This window comes from Spermophilus citellus (assembly GCF_964194105.1).
Source record: "Spermophilus citellus genome assembly, chromosome: 10".
Lineage (NCBI taxonomy): Eukaryota > Metazoa > Chordata > Mammalia > Rodentia > Sciuridae > Spermophilus > Spermophilus citellus.
The window spans coordinates 120,491,112-120,516,646 of record NC_138197.1 but is presented as its reverse complement, the minus strand read 5'-3'; the positions used below and the strand labels follow the sequence as shown (position 1 = coordinate 120,516,646).

The 25,535-nt window shown below is 42.1% G+C and overlaps 1 protein-coding gene across 4 annotated transcripts in view; it reads left to right on the top strand.

The window, feature by feature from the left end:
• SLC41A2 (solute carrier family 41 member 2) overlaps positions 1–25,535 on the top strand; it is a 120,293-nt gene that overhangs the window by 81,824 nt on the left and 12,934 nt on the right. For 3 of the 4 annotated variants that reach the window (XM_081311397.1, XM_081311396.1, XM_081311398.1), the window contains 2 exons: positions 861–992; positions 1,798–1,946. In XM_081311397.1, the coding sequence (XP_081167523.1) occupies positions 861–992; positions 1,798–1,946 (281 nt within the window). Of the gene's footprint in view, positions 1–860; positions 997–1,797; positions 1,947–25,535 lie in introns of those variants that run through there. The other variant, XM_081311399.1, reaches the window with a different exon arrangement.

Here is a 25,535-nt window from a genome sequence, read left to right as displayed (position 1 = left end):
GAGTCTCTCGGGTGTGATCAAAGCTTTTGGCTTTTGGTACCTGATTCAGACACCCTTAGAACTGTCCTCTAACTCTTCTTGTATGGAAGTCTCCCTCGCCAGTGCAGTCATGCACTGCATGATGAGGTCAGCGATGGGCCTCACATCTAATGGCAGGGTAAGTTCGTGTCGCCTGGTCATGCTTCACAGGCTCATTCTGTGTGTGCACCCTCTGTGGTGTCCACACGGCAGTGAAATCGCCTGCCAGTGCATTTCTCAGAATGCATCTCCACTGTAAGCAGCACAGGTCCTGGGACACAGGGCTTTCAAATGTTTCCGTCCCTGTCCCATGTGGCAGGCCAACTCTGCCGCCACTTTGGAATTCATGTCACATCTTGCCGTTACTTCCTCCGCCTCAGAGTTGGTGAGAGGACCTTCAGGTTAAAAAGGCAAGTTTCTCGAGTCACCCTTTTTGGTGCCTGCTGCCACTGTCTTGGAAAGCTACAAGAAAAGTCCCAAGCTTTGTCTATTTGAATAAATTGAGCTCAGTTTCCTTCTCACTGGGGAGATAAACACGAACATCTTGTTACCTAGTTTTATGTCTTGATTGTGATAATGATTTTTAAAAGTTGCCCATTCTATTCTGCTTTTATACCAGACAGATATGAAAAAATAATGAACAAATTTTTCTTTCAGTGATTTTGTGATTTTAGAATATCAACCTCAATGTTAAATCAACATTGCAAGAGAACTTTTGGATAAATTGGAGCAATTTTTAAAATTGGCCCACAATGCGACAAAAAGAGGCTTGCTTTTGGCTGAATGTGTGCAAGTCGTTTAAAACAAGAGGCTCACTTCTTTATGTGTTTCCTGTGTTCCAGGTATTGGTGGCAACTTGGTGGCCATCCAGGCCAGCAGGATCTCCACCTACCTCCACTTACACAGCATTCCAGGAGAACTGCCAGATGAACCCAAAGGTTGCTACTACCCGTTTAGGACTTTTTTTGGTCCAGGTATGTGCTTGTGGCCTTTTACAGATTTTAGATGAGGAACTACTACTCTCTGAGATGACAGACACCCACGTTGTGTGACTGTTGCGTAGCTGTCCCATCACTGGGAGCTGACCTTGGTGAACAGGAAGACATCTGCATCTTTGCTTATGCGTTTTCTCTTTTATTTCTCTCTTTCTGGTATATCTTGTTTATTAGGAAAAAGGAACCTTACAACATCAACAAGGCATTGCTAGGTGCTTTGGGGAGACCGGTGGACTCTTCCTTTGTCCATTTTTTTGGTCTTTGTAAACGAGGGGAGAGCCTCAGCGATAAGGATCGGTGCATTATTTATTTCAACCAGGCAAGGGACTGCCACAAAAGGGAGACTATATTTTTGAACCTCACTATTCTTGTCACTTCCTTTTCCTAATGAATATAAGTGTGATTTTTGACTTTTGAATAAAGATCAGAAATGCCCACCTTTGTAATACCAGTGATAGAACTCTAGAGGAATATATAAAATCAAAGCATTCAAGAACTTTCTCTTTTGTCTTCCCTGTTTTTATGGTAGATACTTAAGTATGACTAATGTTCTTCGTTGCAAGTTTTTAGCAACCACCTTTCATTTAATGACATATAACAAATAGTGAAAATTTCAGACAAAAAAGTGAATTGTAAATAATTGAAACTTATTTTTAATGCTTGAACTTTATTTGATGTTATGAGATGTAGTAACTAGAAATTAATCCTCAAATTTTAATAATTCTGAATTATGATTAACCAGAATCTGTTTTTGTTTTAGTGACATTTACATTTTCTGTCGCAGGAGTAAATAATAAGTCTGCCCAGGTGCTCCTGCTTCTGGTGATCCCCGGGCATCTGATCTTCCTCTACACCATCCACCTGATGAAGAGCGGCCACACCTCGCTGACCGTGATCTTCGTAGTTGTGTACCTGCTTGCTGCTGTGTTACAGGTAAGAGCTGAAGCCTCTGGAGGCCTCTTGTGGGCTCAGACTGCCCTAGAACAATGACAGTAACGTCTAGAGGCACGTCCTGGCTCGCCATGTCAAAAGGCAGCTGCAGGCTTGGTGTTGATGGGATCTGAGGACAGTAAGCTCTCTAATGTCGTCTGTGTGTAGAACCTCAGGGTTTCCTTTCTGTGGATCCCCGTCTTCCCTTTTTGAGTCTGTGGTGTGTATGAATTCATCTTCCATAGGTTCTTGACAAAGTGTGCACAGGAGTCTTTTTTTTTTTTTTTTTTTTTTTTTAGCATGTTCCAGGTGCTTGACTCCACTGCCCTCGAGGAGCAGGTGGATTGGATGTGGACTTCTGTTTCCTCAGGATCTTTATCGCCTTTTTCTCTTGCTGCTGATCCCATCATACATAACTTTTTATCTCCTAGAAGCTTGGAAGAGCTTCTGTTTTTATTTATTATTCTTAAATTTCATGCTGATATATCTGGTATGGGCATATTTTGTCTATTTGACCTTTCAAACTAAAAACTCATGTTCTTCAGTTCTGGGGAAATTTCTTAGATCTTTTGCTGATTTTCTTTCTTCTATCTTCCTGGAATCTTATTTGGTCCTTGTATCTCTTGCACTCAATGTCTTATTCTTTTTTTCTTTATCTTTATTTTGGCTTCTTGGGCATGGCTTCTCACTACACTTTGTCGATCTGGTGCCTCCTACAGTGAGAAAGTCAAACCCCATGAGAGTTGGATTAAAATAACACCTTGAAGAGATAGCATTTGAAGTTGGCCTTAAAGGGGTTTGTCGTCTAGGGATGGAGCTGGAGAGTAGGGACATTTTTCCAATCAAAAGAAACAGCATTGGAAATGACGATCTGAATGAAATTAGTAGAATTCTTGGTGTTTCCTGTCTGTCAGGCGCCACTCCGAGTACTTTTCATGTGTGGACTGACTTTTCACCAAAGCCCACGGGAGATTTGTTCTTTTGATGGAAATAGTGATTCTCAAAGCGAAGTCTGTGCAAAATAATGCATTTTGTATAGGAAGAAAAGATTAACACTTCTATTTATCTCTTCGTCTCATGTGTTTAAAATACCTATTTCCTTCTGTTTTTATGATTAGTAATTAACAGACTATATTATCACAGGGTTAAATAAGTGTGTTCAGATGTTTTTTGCTGAGAGAGATGGATGATCTAAAACTTCTTAGAGATTGTGGAGTAGAAACAGTGGTGTGAAAGCACCTTATCATTCCCTAAGTCTCCGTGCTGTTAGAGGCAGGATGTCCCGAAGTCCTGGAAGCAATGAATCCAGACCCTGCCGTCAAGGACTCATCTGGTGGGAAGATGCCACACGAGCAGATAATCCACCGGGTAGAGCTGTGTGCAGAGTGCTTTGAGAGCTTGGAAAAAAAGTGGCTCACTCTGCCTGGGGAGCAGTATTTTTTTACTTTTTAGCAGAGACAAAATTTCTTTCAAATGCTTTTTTATTGCTGGTTACTTTTATTGCAGTATATGATGCAGCCTCATATTATCATTTACGTGGGATACTCCTGTGTGTGTGTGTCATGAACAAAGATGCTCCCCTCAGTCCTGAGGGAAATGGCAGAGGCTGGTTTGGTCTGCTGACAACGTACTGTTTCTGGAGCACACCCCTGCTTACAGCTCTGCCTCTCCCTAGATTGATTTGCGGCTTCATGTTTACTGTTCCGTGCCCGTGTGCATCACGTGCGACTTCACTGAAGTCTATGAAGAATATAAGCCGTTTTTCTGAGTTTATTTAAAAAAATGAGATTTCATTCTGCATTAGAGTCTTTTTATGTCTCTCTCTTTTTTAAACCTCTGACCTAAAGTCTCACCAGTGAAAGTTGTAAAACTGGAGTTGGGGGGACGAGTAATTGCCAGTCCGTGTCTCAATTCTCCTATTAAATGGAAAGAACAGTAGTGTGTACTTCATAGCCGGTTCTGAAGATTAAAGTTTGCTGCATGGTAGATGCTATACAATTGTCAGCTGATAACATTGTTGTTGTTAAATATGAACTATAAGTGGTGTGCAGTTGATCTCTGAATGACAATTGCAACATGTTTTTAATTCTTTTATGGTGTTGATTTTCTTATGTTTCTTTTACAATTTTGAGTTTTAAGTGTTTTCTTCTCAAGAATCAGCTATGTGACATAATAGATCTGCATTTGCAGCTTGACATTACATGCTATTCCAATGGAATAACATAGAATCCGAGATTATAAATTCTCAGATCAAATCTTTCTGCTTTGATACTAACATACACATATACACATGTGTGTCTCCCCTCTCTCTTTCTCTCTCTCTGTCTCTCTCCCCAGGGTTTAGATAAAAGAGCTTGACTTTTCTCAGCCTGCTTCAATCATTTCAAAGATGTATAGCATAAGGAAATAATTTTTTTTTTTTTTTTTGCTGTGCTGGAAAGGAAACTGAGAGCCTCACACTTGCTAGATGAGTGCTCTACTGCTGAGTTACACACCCAACCTAAGAAATAGTTTTTTATTTATTTATTTTTTGGTACTGGATTTTAAACACAGAGGTTCTTTACCACTGAGCTACATCCCCAGCCTTGCTTTTTTTTTCTTTTTCCTGAGACAGGGCCTTGCTGAGTTGCTGAGGCTGGCTTTGAATTTGTAATCCTCCTGCCTCCGCCTCCTGAGTTGCTGGAATCAGGGGCGTGCACCACCACGCCTCGTAGAAATAACTTTTTAAAGACAGAGAATTGACCACTTAGTCAGATTCACCTTTTAATATTCTTTACTTGATTGGCTTCCATTTTTGATCTGGGTTAAATTAATATTCAGGACCTTGGCTTAAATCCCAGTTCTTAGTCACATGTTTCAGTCCGTATTGCTCTTCTCATTCCAAAACTGTTTTGACTGATGATTCTGTGGTGAAGCGTTCTAATGTTTAACTTCTCCCTGTTTGGATTCCTGCCTCCCCGAGGGTGGAGAGCATGCCTTTCTTGCTTTGGTCCTCCCCACATTATCATTATAACCTTCATACCAGCAGCCAGCATTTACTAGAAGACTAGCTGTGGTCAAGGTCACAGTTGTTGGTTTCAGAACCTAAATTTTTTTTTATCTGCCTCTTACTAGTCCATGGAACCCACAGTTCTGATTTCATAGAACTGGAGCGCACTTCCTTCCATGAGCTTAGAGATGGTGGGTTCCTTCCCTGTTAGAGATTCCTCCTGCCATGCTCTGCTGACTGCTCCGAGCTGTTCATTTGTCCATTCAAAAGCGTAATGTGGCCAAGCTACGATGGGCTTTGTGGGTCTTCCCCCTAAGATGTGAAGAAGGGAACTTTGCCACCTTGAGGGTTTTCAGTCTCTTTGTTTGACTTACTCCCTACAGTCTTTTCCAAAGACATAATACCTTGATAGCATGATAAACCCACAAGATACAGAGATTACTGTCAATCAAATAAGCGTTCTGACAGTCTCTTGAGCTAAGAAGAAGCTGCAGTACATCTTGGTGCATTTCCCTATTTAATATAGCTTCTCTCAGTCCTCCTCTGTTTTAGAAATCTTACCTGTGTATCCTTTGTGAAAAGACAAAACCGTAGGTTTGCGTAACATCTCCCAGAAGAAGTAGAAAGATTTCCCTTGACAAACTGTAGGTGGAGAGCTGGGCCAGACAGCAGTGAGACGGGTAATCTGAACCTGGGGGGCCTGTGACCATCTCTCCCCACGACTTCTGTAATGCCCTGTTTATTTATTTTATTCCTTTAATTAAAAACGAAAACACTTTTGTTTCACTATCATAATTTGTATTTTTATAATAATGATTAGATATGTGGAACATGTTAATTTTTTGCTACTATAAAATATCTCAAAAGGAAAATAACAATGAGACTTTGCTAACCCTTGATGCCTATTGAATTCCTACAAAATGTTCATTCCTATAATTGGTAAACAATGATTTGAAACAATTTTTAAATGAAAGTTTTAATTGCCTATTCTAGGCACTGATTGTTTCATGAGAAAATTGGATAAAGTATGTTTTATGCATGTATGAAAATGTCACACAGAAATCCATTTTTTTTTACAGCTCATATATGCTAATAATTGTGATTTTTAAAGAGGAAAAAGAGAACTCTACTAAAACTCCTGCAGTACCAAATTCCACTCGAAAGTTTGGTTATAGAAAATGTTTGCCCCAGGCTGGGCGTGATGGTACATACCTATAATCCCAGTGGCTCTGGAGACTGAGGCAGGAGGTTGACAGGTTCAAAGCCAGCTTCAGCAATTTAGCCAAGCCCGCAGCAACTTAGCAAAATCCTTTCTAAAAATACAAAGGGCTGGGAATTCGTCTCAGTGGTTAAGCTCCCGGAGTTCAATCCTTGCTACCAAAAAGAAAGAAAGAAAATGTTTGCCCCTGGCCATATCTGTGTTCTCACATGGGAGAGACAAAATATTTTATTCAAAGTAAAATGACAACAAATTCTCAGTGTATCAAGTTGAAAATTATAAATATCAGGATTTATTAGTCACTGTATAAAAGAAATTGAAGGTATCTCTTAAAGATCTCTGTTTGGGGCCAGGCGCAGTGGCTCACGCCTGTAATCCCAATGGCTCGTGAGGCTGAGGCAGAGGAGGATCTCGAGTTCAATGCCAGCCTCAGTAACAGTAAGGTGCTGAGTAACTCGGTTGAGATCCTGTCTCTAAATGAAATACAAAACAGGGCTGGGATGTGGCTCAGTAGTTGAGTGCCCCTGCATTCAATCCACGCCCCCACAAAAAAAGATCTCTTAGATTTGGGTTAGACCCAGATGCGTGAAACAACAGAGGAAAGCCCTGCAGAACATCATAGTCAAATAAATCCTGTGCCTACTCCTGACTTTCATCCTTGGAAAGTGTTAGACTGCGACTCAGGAGGCTGAGGCAGGAGGATTGTGAATTCAAAGCCAGCCTCAGCAACTTAGCGAGGCCCTGAACCACTCAGCAAGACCCTGTCTCTAATAAAGTATTAGAAAAAGGGCTGGGGATGTGGTTGGTGGTTAAGTGCTCCGGGTTCAATCTCTGTTACCAAAAAAAAAAAAAAAAAGGAAAATGCTAGACCGATTTTTTAAATTAATTTTTTATTTATATATTTCAGTGGAATGCATTATAATTCTTATTCCACATATGGAGCACAATTTTTCATATCTCTGGTTGTATAGAAAGTATTTTCACACCAATTCATGTCTTTACAAGTACTTTGGATAATAATGTCTATCACATTCCACCATCATTTCTAACCCCATGCCCCCTCCCATTCTCTCCCACCCCACCCTATCTAGAGTTGTCTCTTCCTCCTATGCTCCCCCTCCCTACTCCACCATGAATCAGCTCCTTATATCAGAGAAAACATTCAACATTTGGTTTAAAAAAATATATATATATATATATAAAATTTTAGTTGTAGATAGACACAATATCTTTATTTTTATTTTTATGTGGTGCAGAGGATGGAACCTAGGGCCTTAGCACATACTAGGTGAGCCATCTACTGCTGAGCCACAACCCCAGCCCAGCATTTGTTTTTTTGGGATTGGCTAACTTCACTTAGCGTTATCTTTTCTAACTCCAACCATTTACCTGCAAATGTCATGATTTTATTCTCTTTTATTGCTGAGTAATATTCCATTGTGTATATATGCCACATTTTTTTTATCCATGCATCCACTGAAGGGTATCTAGGTTGCTCCACATTTTAGTTATTGTGAATTGTGCTGCTATAAACATTGATGTGGCTATGTCCCTGTAGTATGCTGTTTTTAAGTCCTTTAGGTATAGACAGAGGAGAGGGATAGCTGGGTCAAATGGTGGTTCCATTCCCAATTTTCCAAGGAATCTCCATACTGCTTTGCAGATTGGCTGCACCAATTTGCAGCCCCACCAGCAATGCATGAGTGTGCCTTTTTCCCCACATCCTCACCAACACTTATTGTTGTTTCTATGCATAATAGCTGCCATTCTGACTGGAGTGAGGTGAAATCTTAGAGTGGTTTTGATTTGCATTTCTCTAATTGCGAGTGATGGTGAACATTTTTTCATATATTTGTTGATTGATTTCTGAGAAGTATCTGTTCAGGTCCTTGGCCCATTTATTGACTGGGGTATTTGTTTTTTAGGTGTTTAGCTTTTTGAGTGCTAGACCAAGTTTTTAGAGGAGGGATCAGAGTGTATGTTACAGCTGCTGAGAAATCTGATTTATTATCAATGAGAATAAAACTGATCTTAACAATAATAATGCTCAATATAATTTTAAAAACAAAAGTCTCTTTTGCTACCTTTCAAAAGGTAATATTTGTTTTTTTAAGTTTTATCCTTACATACAAATTGTACTTTCCTATATATCCCAGCAGATTAAGATTCTGAAGAAAAAATTGTTCTCAGCAAAGCTCAAGCCCACCTTAAGCAAGGAAATGAGTGCTCCTCATAATGAAATTTATAATCAGGATATTGGCTAATCATTTTCCTAATGAGTGTTTCTGTGTTACAAATAATGAAAGTTTATGGCATTGAAGTATGTTTCTGACATGAACACGCCGTGACACTAATGGTTCGAATTAAGAGCCATGTCTTCTGTTTCTCAGCTGGTTGAACACGTTTGGGGTGCAAACGTGGACGGTGACCTCTACAGACTTACCAAAAGGAGCAGTGACAGCGCCGTAGTTCTGAGGTCACATCCACATGGTTCAGTGTCAATTAACTAGAAAGACATAAAAATAAATATTTTCCACAGAAGAAAAAAAAGTTATGAACCAAACTATCTGTAATCACATGTCACCTGCAGAGGACGAAGCAGAGAGGGCAGATCAGCCCCTCAGCAGAGCTCTAGGGAGATCTTGAGCCCTCGCAGTCAGGCCTGGCCTGAACCTCTGTGGTGATCTTGGGCAGATTTCCTGCAGTCTTTGGGTGCATCTGGGGATTGTGACGAGGCTGGGGTGACGTCTCACGTGCTTGGTGGCTTCCTGGAATCCACATGTTTCTGGTGATGGCTGCAGCTGCTCGCCTCCCGATCGCTGTGGCTGGACAGTTCTGTTCCCTTGTTATCAGAGCTGCTCACCCCGTGTTGTGTCGAGGCCCCTCTCCTCCCCTCTCCACTCGCCATCTTTGACACTCGTTCCTTTCTTGCTCTTCTCTCCAAGTCCTGGGCTTTAGGAACCACTCTGGCCTTGCCTTCTCCCAAACCTAAAGGTGGAAAAGACACCTCACCTTCACTTCCACAGTGACTCCGTGTTTCCTCGTGTCTTTTCCATACCAGGGGAGGGGGCGGGCAGCAGCCGTGAGCAGGCGCCATGAAAAGGGACACAGGCTTCGGAGACAGAGCAGGGACCCCCACGCCCCTCAGCCCCCAGCCTTTGGCCCCATCAAGTCCCTCTGGAGTGGGGGACCTTCACTCCCGGGAACTTGTGCATCATGGGTATGTCTGGTGCCCCACATCCTGACATATGGTCCCCACCAGCATCTTGCTGTTGGCGGGTCCCTGCAGCGTGACAACAGGACTGCTGCACCAGGAGGTCCCCAACTCCGCGAGCTCAGCTACGCCACACAGTTAGTGTTCTCACCTGTCCAGCAGGGGGAGAGACTGTCCCTAAGGGAACCACAGTACTTCTGACAGTGACGGGGGTGTTGATAATTAGGGTGGCCAGTAAGAACCTTTGTAACCTGGGCAGTCCCAGAGGGACAGCGCCCCTCGCTGTCAGCACTCAGTCTCAGCCTGCATTAAAAAAAAAAAAAAAAAAAAAAAATATATATATATATATATATATATATATATATATATATATATTAGGTGTAGATGGACACAATACCTTTATTTTGTTTTGTTTGTGTGTGTGTGTGTGTGGTGCTGAGGATCGAACCCAGTGCCTCATACATGGGGGACAAGTACTCTGCCACAGAGCCCATCCTAGCCCCTAGGCCTGCATTTTTTTTTTTGCGGGGGAGGGTACCCAGGGATTGAACTCAGGGGCACTCGACCATGGAGCCACATCCCCAGCCCTATTTTGTATTTTACTTAGAGACAGGGTCTCACTGAGCTGCTTAGTACATCGCTTTTGCTGAGGCTGGCTTTGAACTTGCGATCCTCCTGTCTCAACCTCCTGAGCCACTGGGATTACAGGCTATATCCTCAACCCTCACTTCCCCTCTTCACCTGTGACTTCTTAGGGGAAAATACCCCTGATGCTCACCTCTAAGCCTCTCCTCCATTCATCGCAACAGTTGTTCCTTCTGGGACTTTCCCATCTTTTTTGTTTGTTTGTTTAGATTTTTTTTAGTTGTTGATGGAACTGTGTTTAATTTATTTACTTATATGTGGTGCTGAGAATCGAACCCAGTGCCTCACACAGGCTAGGTGAGTGCTTTACCACTGAGCCACCTCCCCAGCCCAGACTTTTCCGTCTTGACTGATCCCTTCTTGTGGCTTATTATGTGAGCTACTTTTCTCATCTATGTAAGTTTGAAAAATAATAATAGAATATATTTGTTAGGAGCCATGCACTGTTCTGGGCACTTAACGTGCATAAACTCAGTTCTCAGAGTAGCCCAGGAAGTTAAGTTCTGGGGCAGTTGACATGACTTGTTCAGGTCACACAGCCATGGGGCATCTTCTCCAGAGCCTTATAAGGATGAGTTGTGGACAGGACAGCGGTGCACGCCTGTAGCCCCAGCAGCTCGGGAGGCTGAGGCAGGAGGATCGCAAGTTGAAAGCCAGCCTCAGGCAGAAACCAGGAGCCAAGCACCTCAGTGAGTCCCTGTCTCTAAATAAAGTAAAAAATAGGACTGGGGATGTGGCTCAGTGGTCGAGTGCCCCTGAGTTTGATCCCTGATACCCAAAAAATAAATAAATAAAAATAAGTTGGACGCTGTTTTGCTGGTAGTGAAGGGCGTGGATTTGGGGGGGTGGGCAGCTGAATGGTCTCTCGGCTGCCTCTCCTCTCTGGCCTCATTGTGTCTCCCTGTTTCCTGCAGCCAGACACTTGGTCTCAGGAGGGCTTTCAGTTCAGAGTTGACACGGGTCTGCCCCCCAGTAAGAATGCTACTGAGAGGGGAAATCTGAGAGCAGGACAGCGCCGTGGGTCCGCAGGAGTGGGAGCGTCCTTTCCAGTGGGGAGGGAGGGTTTCTAATGCTTAAAGTTTTGCTTTGTGGAGTCCCTAGAAAAGGCCCCGTCAGCGTAAAGGAGTATCATTAGGTAAGTGGGAAAACTCGGGGCATTTGTGGAAATCAGCAAGAAATGGCCTGGGGCCTGGGGTTGTAGAAGGAGTGAAGGGAAGCAGGTTGGGCACTAAGGTTGTGGCAAGGTCAGGAAGGATCTAAGGAACCTGGATTATTCTGTAGGACGGTTGGTGACTTTCAGCGATGTTTCCACTCCCAGCAAGCTCGAGAGGTCTGATGCTTTTCTGGGGCACAGTGGCTTTGGCTCCCACCACTCCCTACCTGCGTCACCCTAGGCAGAGTCACCTCCCGGAGACTGTGTTTTCCCATCTGGACAAAGAGGCTGAGAGCAGCCTCGCTTGAGCGTGATGGCTGTGAGGACGAAACTCGGTCATACGTGTGTTCTGTTGTCATTTTGTTACTGTAGTGTCACCACCCCAGCTGCACTGTGATCATCAATAGTTCTGGACTGCTGGGACAGTGAGTCTCTTTGGGTGGCAGTGGAGGATCAGAACCTATGGAGCCAGCGTTAAGAGCCCCCACCACATATCCATTTGTCCCCTCCCCATTCCACCCCTGGAGTCACTCCTCTAAATAAAGAAGACAGAGCTATGTAGTGGCCACAGGACCGTGACTGGAATCTTGAGACCACCACCCAGTGGCTGAGCAAGCTAATTAGTGACCCTTGGAAAATTACTTAATTCCTTGGAGTTTTATTGTCCTTGCTGGTAAAATGCTTCCTCTTTGTGCAGTAGTTATAATATTCAAGTACCTGGCACATAGTAGTCCCCCATTAACTCAAATAGTGAGGTCTTTTTATTATGGTTCTAATTTGACTCCTATTTCAAGATGGCATCTCAGGGGAAAGAGCAGCCGGGGCATTTTAACAGGTTACAGGTTCACATTCTCTGTAACTTCTTACCACATTTCCAGCTGTAAAGCAAGGATCTCTTTATTCTTTCCACGTGACCCTCCTGCCTCTGGGTTGGCTTCCATCTGTCAGGTTGGGCTGAGGAGGATGCAACGAGAAAGATAAAGGAGACATGAGGTGGGATCCACAGAATTTTAGTTTATTCCCCTCATTGTTAAAATATCTACTTGAACTTTGAGAGTTAAGTAGTGCATTTATCTTAAAGCTAGAATTTAAAGTAGGTAAAATTTTGAGATTCCTGTTAGACATCTTGAGATTGCATTTTTTTTTTTTTTTTTTTTTTTTGCTTTTGTGATACAATAGTACGACCAGCCTGTCAGAGCTTAGGTTGGGGGCCTTGAAATCGAGACTTTCCTAAATGCATATTCATGATAGGTATGTTGGGGCTCCAGGGCACAAATGCACAGATCAGGTGGATGGCAGCCTGGTTAGAGGCCCAGCATGCTGGATCCCTGTGGAGCGGGCTTTGGGAAGGGCCCTTTTCCTTCCCATCAAGTTGTTGGAGGCAGAGCCGGAGACGCTGAGAAGCTGAGCCATCATCTCTTATTCTGCTTAGGATGCTGCTGTCTGCTTCCCGAAAGCTGCTGGTAACACAGACACGGCTTAGAGGGATTTTCCCATCCTCTACAGAAGCACTTACAACAGAGCCATGTGGAAGCACTTAATTAAAAAGCATGAAAACCATTATTCAGGACATTTGCCAGAAGAAAACCTTGGTTGGTTATGAGCTCAGAATATTTACCTAAATAAATAAATAAAAATACCAACCTGAATGATTCTGTAATTTAGCAATGCTGTCTATTTTTTAAGAATAAGCATTTGTACCATACCATTTTTAAATTTTAAGCTAAAAGTCCATATTCAGCATTACATAGGTGATCTATTTTTTAAGAGCTGGAGCCTCCTGTATGCCAGGCAAGCGCTCTGCTACAGAGCCACATCCCAGCCCTAAATTTTTATTTTTATACCATCTAAGGAAATATATATTAGAGCAAAAGATTTTTGTGTTTATGAAAAGGAAAACTTAAAGAGCATCAAAGGACACGAGACCGTCATCGTGGAGTTTTTACTTACTCTTGCCAGGGAGCTGCCCTGGGCTCGGGCATGCACAGAGCAGATGACAGATCTTGTGTCGAGTCTTAGGAAGCAACTTCAGGGACTGGCAGATGCCAAAAAGCATGAGTGCACGGATGTCCTCTGTAGAAGCGAGGTCACTGGTGTCACTGGCGCTCACTGGGTGCTTATTGGAATGGATTGGCTCCTAATCAGCTGCTCCAGACACAGGGCCGTTGTGATATTCTAGCTGCTGAAGCGTGTTTACTGAGGCGAGTTGTGTATTGATGGGTTGGATTTAAAACCAGCCCTGGTGGCTCCTGGTTTCCCTGGCTAACCAGGTCCTTTCCTAGGCTTGTGGGGGCGTTTTATTCTCATCCTTTCCTTTGCTGCTCACCCAGCTAAAGCCGCAGAAGTCATTAAGCCCTGTCCAGGCCTGGCCCTCTGCGCATGCTCCTGGAGGATGCAGTTTTATTTATGAAGATCTGATTTTCAGTTAAAAGTTAAAAGTGTAAATTAGCACAATTCTTCCCTCCTCCTCCTCCTCCTCCTCCTCCTCCTCCTCCTCCTCCTCCTTCTTCTTCTCTCTCTCTCTCTCTCTCTCTCTCTCTCTCTCTCCCCCCCTCTCCCCCCCTCTCCCCTTCCCTCCCTCCCTCCCTCCTTTGAATTGTTTGTTGAAACATTGGCCAGGATAGTAGCTGTGCAAAAGCATTTGAGACTCTGGACAATAAACATTAAATGACTGAGAAAAATGGGAATATTTAGAAATAAAATTTTGGAGTACTATTTTTTTGGGGGGGCGGGAATGGGGGTAGGACATTGAACCCCAGAGTGCTTTTCCACTGGGCTACATCCTCAGTCCTTTTTAGCTTTTATTTTGAGACAGGATCTTGCTAAGTTGTTGAGGGACTCGCTAAGTTGCCCAGGTTGGTCTGGAACTTGTGATCCTCCTGCCTCAGCCTCCCAAGCAGGCACCACTGTGCCCAGCCAGGAACAAAATTAGAAATGGTTTAAGAAGGGGCAGGAAGGCACTTCACTACCAAGACCTAAGATTTTTCAGGCCTGACCAAGAAAGTGAGTGTTAGTGGTTCCCGAGAAAGCCAGGCCGACTTATCTTGTAGTTTGGCTTTAGGTTGCTTCATTTCAGACACAGCTTGAAGTGTCGGCCGTGGTTTTGGTTGGTGAAAGAAAGTCCAAAGTAGGAAGAAGCAGCCTGGAGTTGCCAAGGGGTGTCCTCCATAAAGACATGGATGCGAAGAAGAGTGTGACGCGCCCGAGAAGAGGTTTGTCCTTGGTCTTGGGTGTGTTTCATGAAGCCACCTCTTTGTTCTGAGACTCTGGGGATCACCCACTTCTCAGGGAGCCTGTTCTGGGTTCTCTAACGAGCTGCCTGCCAGCTCTGCCAAAGCCTCTTCCGTTGTTCCAGAGGACAAATAGCAAAGGATGTGGCCAGCTCAGGCTCCCTGGGACTGTGTTCAGTTGGTCTCCGTAGCCTCAGCTCCCAGCCCGCTGCCCAGCACAATACCTACGTGTAACGTGGACATTTCATTTTGTGTTCCTCTTGGGTTGTTTTAGGCATTTCAGTTGCATGTCATCATTTAGACTCTAATCTCATTGGGAGCAAAAACTGTGTCTTATTCTTTTTGAATGTTTCAGAAATTTTAATGATAGCGTTTTCTATGTTAGGCATAAGTAAATATTTATTAAATTAGATTAAAGATATAGTTCATGAACTTTGAGTAATAGTGCAAGCACTAGATAAGGATTTTTATCTAGAAGAACAAACAGATCGATGGGTGAGGTGAAGAATTTGAAGATAGGTTTTTAAAATGTAGAATTACATGCTCAATCAGGACTAATAAAATATTCTAGGAATGACCGCTTGGCTATTGTAACAGTGTAGCTATCTTAACAGTCATTTGAAGATAATGCTAACCCTTCAAGTTATTTTTGATAGTAAATAACATTTCACAGTAAAGTGTTACCCCACGGGTAATCAGTGATTTAGAACTCTACATAATAAGTTATTCACAACGTTTGGAGTCTCATGACCATAACGTCAAGCAAAAGAAGCCAGACCCCAAAAGAGTCGACCTGGGGAGTATGGCCGCATTCAGTGCTGAGACAGGGGTCAAGCTGAACACAAGGAAGGGAAGTGGGTGACACACTTCAGCCAGGATGAGGACCAGGCTAGGAGGAGCAGGTGGCTGACCAGGTGTTCTTTCTCACTGTTTGACCAGTCACTCTTCCTCAGTACCTCACTTGGGAGGAGGCATGAACTATCGCTTGTCAAGTGCTGATCAGCTGCCAAGTGGCATGTATTTAATTTATATCATCTCAAGCCTGTCAGCAGTCCTCTGAGATGTGCATCGTCTTTCCAAGTGATAAATGTGAGAAATCGAGAGCTTAAAAAATTACCCAAAGTGATATTAAATAGTTAAGTGGTATAAGATTTGAACTACTCCAAAGCCTGTCTCCTTATTGGAGGATACATTAAAGAATTGAGAACTTAACCTCGTCATTTCCATTATTTGTTAATGGAAGGTGACAGGAAGAGGTCCTATATGCTATGGCAGTGACCAGCAAATTTTTTCTATAAAGGGCCAGATAGTGAACATTTTAGGCCAGGCATGGTGATCCACCCCTGTAACTCCAGCAATGTGGGAGGCTGAGGCAGGAGGACCACAAGTGCCAGGCCAGCTTCAGCAACTTAGCGAGGCCCTAAGCAACTTAGGGAGACCCTTTCTCCGATCAGTAAGAGCTGGGGAAGGTGGTTCAGTGGTAAAGCACCCCAGGGTACAATTCCCAGTACAAAAAAAAAAAAAAAAAACCCAGAATATTTTAGGCCATGCAGGTCAGATGTTCTACTGATTCAGCCGTGCCACGATGGTGCGGATTAGCCATAGACTTCTCAGCTCTAGCAGTACTCACAGGATAATGTATATGTAACGTGTTTTCTAGGTTTGTTTTACTGCTGCTCATACCAGTCTCCTAGAGTTGGCTGATGGGAGGCCTTGGGGTGGGAGGGGAGAGCCTTGTGGAGAGGGGGCAGCTACCACAGGCTCTTGATCCCCTGCACTCCACGAGGCCCAGAGAGTCGGGAGGCCTGTTACACTCGCAAGTTAGGAAGCGTAACAGTTCTACTACAGCATCCCAGCTGTGCCCACACCTCGAGCTTTGTAACTGGCTGAGGAACATGGGGTCTGCTCAGCCCTGCAAACACATGCACCTGCCAGTCTCCAGAGCACTGCTCTCTTACAGGGGCAAACCAGGCGTCCGCTCCGCCACACCTCCAAGGTCTCACTGGAGTGCAGCATGCTGGAACTGAGCTCTCCCTGCAGCCCTGCTGAAGGCAGTCTGAGATGAGTTCCTGAGACGCTCTCTGCTCATAAGACAGGAGGCACTATGGACGGGCTGGGCCTGGCTGCCCGGAGCCTCTGTCTAGCCCAGCCCTTAACTTCCCACACTCTATTTTTTACCTTTGCTTTTATCCTGGATGCCAACATCTGCTCGTCTCATTTACCTTTTCAGAGGACCAGCTTTGACTTTTCCTTCATTGTCGTATTTGTGTTCTGCTTTATTAATCTCTGTACTTACTCTCCTTATTTTTTTCATTCTACTTGGGGTTTATAATTTTTCTAACTTCTAGATATAAAGTCTTAGCATATTTATTTTCAATATTCTCTTTTAACATGTGCCTTTAAGGGCTATACCACTATCATTCTATAATTTTAATATATGGAATTTGGTTATTGAGATATTAGTTATAATTATTTTATAGTTTATATTATGATTTCTCTTTGACTCATGATTTATTTAGAAGTGTACTTTAAAATGTCCAAACATTTTTGTTGTTGTTTTGGTATCTGTTATTGATTTCTACCTGCACCACGATAATAGAATATGGCCTTTATAATATTAATCCTTTGAGATTTTATTGAGAATGTTCTTATGGCCTAGTATGTGGATAGTGTGTTTTTTTTTCTTTAATAAATATTATTTATTTGTGGGAAAGGCATGTTTTCCAAAAGTTGACTACAGTTGGTTCTCTCTCTCTCTCATGCTCTCACCCCATTAGATCAAGTTTGTTACTTGTTGGTGTGAGAGCATCTACTTTTGTAAGACTGTATCTAGTTGATCTCTTGATTCCTTAGAGAACTGGGTTAGCATCTACTAAGATGGCCAACTTCTCTGTACATATTCTCTCTCCTCTCTTTTTCCATCCTGGATCAAGTAGACATATTGAGAATTACTTGTACCAACCTCCACATCTCTGGTATATTTTTTAAACTATTTTCCAGCTCTCTGTATCTTTGTGTGAATTTTTATTAATTTCTTTCAGTTTATTAATTCAGAAGTAAAGGAATTAATCTTGAAAATAAAGGAATTTTATTAATTCCTTTAGACTTTTCAGTTCATTAATTCTGTCCTCAGCTGTATCTAATATGCTATTAATCTCATATCTATTATGTTTTTAATCTCAGTGGTTAAAATTTTTATTTTTAGACATTCTAGTTGCTTCTTTTTCTAACTTTTCATTTCATTGTATTACTTTGCTGCATTCTAATATTCATGATCCCTTTTTTATTTTTTAAAAAAATATGATACAGTTATATTCTGTCTGAAATAGTTTATATTTCCAGTGATATTTTCTGGATCTGATTCTGCAGTTATTTTTGCTATTAGTGTCATGTTTAATTTCCTGTATTAAACTGTTGAAGGTCCCATTGCTTCAGAAAGGAGTTTTATTTGCTTTTTCCAAGGGCCTTAGAATACTGTCAGCCTGAGAACTACTTAAAATACTCAGGTTGAGGTTGGTTGGACCACACAGATGATTTGATGCTGGCCTCAAATCCATGTAAGCACCACCTCATGGTTAGGCACTTTCTTGGGGGAGATTTCCCTCAACATGAGCCCCACACTTAGACATATTTCCTTTTTGTCTCTTCTTGGGGGCAGGTTTGTTCCTTATTCAGAAGGCGTGGGGTTGCAGCTTATGTGCAAATCTGATAGACTCCCACCTGGGCCAGGCCTTGCCCATGTCTCCTCTCCACTGTGCCCTCTGCTGCTCCCAAGACCAGCAGGAGATCCCTGGAGCCCCTGGAGAGGCAGAGGGCACAAATGGCCTAGTGTGTTTTGTGCTGGTGAGCGGCCAGCTCGTGGTCTTCTGGGCCCTGTGGCTGCCTGCAGGCCCCAGGCCTGCCCTTGCGCTCTGCGGGCCGCACATCTGCCTCCCTCCGAGGCCCCTCTGTTCCTGACTTTCATGCCAGCTCAGCGAGGCCTTTAAAAAGATTTTGTTTTTTAATTATATTGAGCATTTTAAGTAGTTTTCAGTGGTGGGTTGTTTACAATGCTGCTAAAGATGAAGTTGCGGGGGTTGTTCTGTTGTCTTTGTGTTTTAGGCTGGTTTTGTTTTGTCTTGTTCATCTACAGGTGGGAATATGGTCTTGTCTTTTTCTGCTACCCTCAGGCTGCCCAGCGGGGTAACGTGACAGGCAGGCAGCAGCCTGGGCTTCAGTTAAACAGACCTTGTGTTGACCCCACCCTCAGGAACTGTGCAGGTGGCAGGTCACCCAGCCTTTCTGCATCACACTTTCTCTTCTGAAAATAGAGATAATAATACCCACCATGGTGCCCAGGAAAAAAAGGGAACCAGATGTTCTTTGTGTCCTCAGCAGCACCATTCAGTCCCCACCTCCCCCACTGCCACCTCACAGAAATAGTCTAGGCCGGAGAAGAGACGGTTTTATCTGATCATCAGAAGGAGACTGCACTCTTGCTGAAAATCTTCAATTATTCTTAGCGGACATTTAAATATTAGATTTTTAACAAGGATCATTTTCAGCCTGGAAACAGGATTCGGGAAGCCTGTATTTTAGGGCTGTGAATTCAGCCTTTGTGAAGTTAGGGGTTAGGAAGAGCTGTGCTCATTTGCTGCTTCTGTGGTTCACCTTTGTATCTATGGCTCAGCGCACGTCTCCAAAGAAACCATCTTTCTTCATACCGCACACAGGCCGTCGTTGGAGCCGTGGCACTAGGTGGATGCTAACGCAGGAGAATGTTGATCTAAGCTCAGAGAAGGAGCTAGCCTAGAAATCAATAGCGTCCAAAGCAAATATAGAATCTTGTACTTTATATATTAAATTCCAAGCAATACCTCTAGAACCTGCATAATTAGCCGGGGCTACAAAGTTGCCTTTTCAGCAGGCTTATTTACCTAGAGAAGTTATGCATATTTCATAGAGAACAGACGATATAAAAACACAGCATACCCTTGGTTTGATATTCCATATGTAAGCACACATCCACTAAATGTTATTTAATCTTAAAACATGTTGCAATAAGAAGTATCTGATTTTAATAATTTATTTGATATAGACTTCCAAGGAAACACAAACATCCTTTTTTTGCAAAACAACAACAAAACACACATACACACACACACACACACACACACACACACACACACACATACACACACAAATACACCTGCTAGAACTTTAACTCAACACGATACCTTTAAAAAGAAATTGCGTAGGAAGGAACTTGACCTAAAGCATGTTGTATAATATATGCAGTGACTAGAATGAGAACCCGAGGGGGAGGGGAGCACACAGAGGTAAGGAGCGCAGTGGTTGTGGCCATGGAGACAGCAGCCTCGGACCTTTGTGAGCTAGAACAAACTAGGAAGATTAGTTCATTCATTTTAAAGAAGGAAGGCTCAGTGGCATGTCGCGGAGTGGTTGGTTTTAGAAACCAGCATCACACCTCCATTCCTGGGACCTTTTCGGTGAAGGCCATCAGTTCCAAGCAGGTGGTAGTCAGTGTGCGGGCGGTGGCTCTGGTGTTTATGAGGACTCGCTGCAGCCAGGCTTGTGTGCCCCCCACTTCATTGCCACAGCCAGCCCCTGAGGCAGGCGAGGATAGCCCCAGTTTTTAAGAGACTAGGAAACTAAAGCTGTGAGATTCTTGTCACCTGTCAACAAGTGCTGGAGGGACTTTAACAACAAATATTTGCTTCAGGTTTATTGTGTTAATACTTCATTAACAGCTGGAGGATCAGATAGAAAGAAGGCTTGGCTTTCCCCTGCCCGGTCTCACTTCAGATCCTGTCTGAGGCATGCTTGTAAGCTTTGGCTTTTCTTTCTTTCTTTTTTTTTTTTTAATTATTTTATTGTTGGTTGTTCAAAACATTACATAGTTCTTAATATACCATATTTCACAGATTGATTCAAGTGGGTTATGAACTCCCATTTTTACCCCGTATACAGATTGCTGTATCATATCAGTTACACTTCCATTGATTTACAAATTGCCTTTCTAGTGACTGATGTATCCTGCTGTCTATCCCATTCTCCACTGTCCCCCCCTCCCCTCCCCTCCCCTCCCCTCCCCTCCCCTTCTCTCTCTCCATCCCCTCTACTATAAATCGTTTCTTCCACTTATATAATTTTTCTCCTACTCCTCCTTTCCTCTTATATGTAATTGTGTATAACCCTGAGGCTCACCTTCCAATTCCATGCAATTTCCCTTAACTCTCACTTTCCCTCCCGCCTATCATCCCTGTTTAATGTTAATCTTCTTCTCCAGCTCTTCGTCTCTACCCTGTCCTTGGTTACTCCCCTTATATCAAAGAAGACATTTGACATTTGTTTTTTAAGGATTGGCTAGCTTCACTTAGCATAATCTGCTCTAATGCCATCCATTTCCCTCCAAATTCTATGATTTTGTCATTTCTTATTGCAGAGTAATACTCCATTGTGTATAAATGCCACATTTTTTTAATCCATTCATCTATTGAAGGGCTTCTAGGTTGGTTCCACAATCTTGCTATCGTGAATTGTGCTGCTATGAACATCGCCAACATCAAGTAGTTACACTTTTTTCTCAGCAGCACATGGATCCTTCACAAAAATAGATCATATATTATGTCACAGGACAACTCTTAGACAATATAAAGGAGTAGAAATAATACCATGCATCTTATCTGATCATAATGGAATGAAACTGAAAATCAACGATAAAAGAAGGAAGGAAAAATCATGCATCACGTGGAGAATGAACAATAGGTTACTGAATGATCAATGGGTCATAGAAGACATCAAGGAGGAAATTAAAAAATTCTTAGAGATAAATGAAAACACTGACACAACATATCGGAATCTATGGGACACATTGAAAGCAGTTTTAAGAGGAAAATTCATTGCTTGGAGCGCATTCCTTAAAAAAAGAAAAACAAATAAACGATCTCATATATCATCTCAAAATCCTAGAAAAAGAAGAGCAAAATAACAGCAAAAGAAGTAGAAGGCAAGAAATAATTAAAATCAGAGCTGAAATTAATGAAATCGAAACAAAAGAAACAATTGAAAAAATTGACAAAACCAAAAGTTGGTTCTTTGAAAAAATAAATAAAATTGACAGACCCTTAGCCATGCTAACGAAGAGAAGAAGAGAGAGAACCCAAATTACTAGCATACGGGATGAAAAAGGCAATATCACAACAGACACTTCAGAAATACAGAAGATAATCAGAAATTACTTTGAATCCTTATACTCCAATAAAATAGAAGATAGTGAAGGCATCGATAAATTTCTTAAGTCATATGATCTGCCCAGATTGAGTCAGGAAGATATAGACAGCCTAAACAGACCAATAACAATAGAGGAAATAGAAGAAACCATCAAAAGACTACCAACTAAGAAAAGCCCAGGACCGGACGGGTATACAGCAGAGTTTTACAAAACCTTTAAAGAGGAACTAACACCAATACTTTTCAAGCTATTTCAGGAAATAGAAAAAGAGGGAGAACTTCCAAAGACATTCTACGAGGCCAACATCACCCTGATGCCTAAACCAGACAGAGACACTTCAAAGAAAGAAAACTACAGACCAATATCTCTAATGAACCTAGATGCAAAAATCCTCAATAAAATCCTGGCGAATCGGATTCAAAATCGTATCAAAAAAATTATACACCATGATCAAGTAGGATTCATCCCTGGGATGCAAGGCTGGTTCAATATACGGAAATCAATAAATGTTATTCACCACATCAATAGACTTAAAAATAAGAACCATATGATCATCTCGATAGATGCAGAAAAGGCATTCGACAAAGTACAGCATCCCTTTATGTTCAAAACTCTAGAAAAATTAGGGATAACAGGATCATACCTCAACATTGTTAAAGCAATCTATGATAAGCCACAGGCCAGCATCATTCTGAATGGAGAAAAATTGAAGGCATTCCCTCTAAGATCTGGTACAAGACAGGGATGCCCTCTCTCACCACTTCTGTTCAACATAGTCCTCGAAACACTGGCCAGAGCAATTAGACAGACGAAAGAAATTAAAGGCATAAAAATAGGAAAAGAAGAACTTAAATTATCACTATTTGCAGACGATATGATTCTATACGTAACAGACCCAAAAGGGTCTACAAAGAAACTATTAGAGTTAATAAATGAATTCAGCAAAGTGGCGGGATATAAAATCAACACGCATAAATCAAATGCATTCCTGTATATCAGCGACAAATCCTCTGAAACGGAAATGAGGACAACTACTCCATTCACAATATCCCCCCAAAAAATAAAATACCTGGGAATCAACCTAACAAAAGAGGTGAAAGACCTATACAATGAAAACTACAGAACCCTAAAAAGAGACATAGAAGAAGACCTCAGAAGATGGAAAAATATACCCTGTTCATGGATAGGCAGAACTAACATCATCAAAATGGCGATATTACCAAAAGTTCTCTATAAGTTCAATGCTATCCCAATCAAAATCCCAACAGCATTTCTTGTAGAAATAGATAAAGCAATCAGGAAATTCATATGGAATAATAAAAGACCCAGAATAGCAAAAACAATGCTAAGCAGGAAGTGTGAATCAGGCGGTATAGCGATACCAGACTTCAAACTATACTACAGAGCAATAGTAACAAAAACAGCATGGTACTGGTACCAAAACAGGCGAGTGGACCAATGGTACAGAATAGAAGACACAGTAACCAATCCGCAAAACTACAACTATCTTATATTTGATAAAGGGGCTAAAAGCATGCAATGGAGGAAGGATAGCATCTTCAACAAATGGTGCTGGGAAAACTGGAAATCCATTTGCATCAAAATGAAACTGAATCCCTTTCTCTCGCCATGCACAAAAATTAACTCAAAATGGATCAAGGAGCTCCATATTAAATCAGAGACACGGCGTCTGATAGAAGAAAAAGTTGGCTATGATCTACATACTGTGGGGTCAGGCTCCAAATTCCTCAATAGGACACCCTTAGCACAAGAGTTAACAACCAGAATCAACAAATGGGACTTACTCAAACTAAAAAGTTTTCTCTCAACAGAAGAAACAATAAGAGAGATAAACAGGGAGCCTACATCCTGGGAACAAATCTTTACCCCACACACTTCAGATAGAGCCCTAATATCCAGAGTATACAAAGAACTCAAAAAATTAGATAATAAGATAACAAATAATCCAATCAACAAATGGGCCAAGGACCTGAACAGACACTTCTCAGAGGAGGACATACAATCAATCAACAAGTACATGAAAAAATGCTCAACATCGCTAGCAGTCAGAGAAATGCAAATCAAAACCACCCTAAGATACCATCTCACTCCAGTAAGATTGGCAGCCATTAAGAAGTCCAACAACAACAAGTGCTGGCGAGGATGCGGGGAAATGGGTACACTTGTTCATTGTTGGTGGGACTGCAAAATGGTGCAGCCAATTTGGAAAGCAGTATGGAGATTTCTTGGAAAGCTGGGAATGGAACCACCATTTGACCCAGCTATTCCCCTTCTCGGTCTATTCCCTAAAGACCTAACAAGAGCATGCTACAGGGACACTGGCTTTTCTTTGTCTTTGTCTTTTTTGCAGTGCTGGGGATTAAGCCCAGGGACTTGTGCTAGCTTGGCAAGTGCTCTGCCTCTGAGCTACATCCACACCCTTTTCTCTTTCTCTCTCTCTCTCTCTCTCTCTCTTTCTTTCTTTCTTTCTTTCTTTCTTTCTTTCTTTCTTTCTCTCTTTCTTTCTCTCTTTCTTTCTCTCTTTCTTTCTCTCTCTCTCTCTCTCTCTCTCTCTCTCTCTCTCTCTCTCTCTCTCTCTCTTTCTTTCTTTCTTTCTTTCTTTCTCCCTCCCTAAGTTGCCAAGGCTGCAACTTTTGATCCTCTTGATTGAGCCTCCTGAGTGCCTGGGATTGCAGGAGTGAGCAGCCACGCCTGACTAATTTTAAAGTGTTTTTGACCACAACATAAGAAATAAGTTTATACTGAAAATATACACACATTTATAAACATGTCAATTCATAGTTGAAACAAATTTAATGAAATACTCTTAATATGTGCTATTATATGCTGATACTTTTTCTGGTAGACCATTATATTCAATTATTCTATTTCATTTTTTCAAGACCATTTATATAAATACATATGTATTCATACATATAAATGTGTATGTATATGTAAAACATTAATGATGAGCTTTTTTCTGTTATTTATCTACATATTTTATTGGATTGCTAATTTTATTTATGAATTTGAGACATTACTTATTGACTTTAGCTGTGATAGATAAGGACTTGGCCATTTTAACCTCAGGCCATATCACCCCAACTTCCGTCCTTCTCATGGGGCAATGCTCAAATTTTATTTAATAAATGCGTAAGGTTTATATCACCGTGGCTTACAGATATTATTTATCATAGTCAAGTTATGCATTGCCTTTGTTTTAATCTCTTTTTAAGTATTTTTCTGGAGATAACAGCCATATTTTTACCCTTGCATAATTTTCTACATCCTTAATTTTTTTTCCAAGTGCTCCCTTATAGCTATTCCATACCTGTAGTTTGTGTTTTGCTCGGATGATGTGTCTTTGCCTTTATCCTGGAGGGCTCCCCCTGGAGCAGCCCCGCCTTGCCCAGCTCTCCTCCTGGACACCCCTCTCCCTGCATGCCCGTGTTGGCTCTTCTGCCTCCTGGATCTCATTTCTCTTTCCTGGTCCACCCTCTCCTTTTGCTTCAATACATTTTCAAGAAATTTCCAAAGGAGGAGAACACAGGAGAGACCTTTTCTGAATGCACACATTTTAAAATGTCTTTAGCTCACCCTCAACACATGACGGGTCCGTTGACAGCCTAGAACGGTAAATTGGAAGACTTTCCTCAGGGTGCTGAGGGCATTCTCCTGTGTGTCTAGTACTACTCTTGAAAATGTCAGCTTCTTATTTCTCCATGTATGGCGTGTTTCTTAAAAGTCACAGCCAATCTTTAGGAAGTTCTTTCTCTGTGCCAAGCAGGGTTCCAACTGCTCTGTTATTTAATATTCACATCATCATCTCCATGAGATAGAGAAAATAGGAAGTAGAAGTAGAGTAACTTGAAGTGGGGGTGTACCTGGGAGCTTTACCATTGAGGATG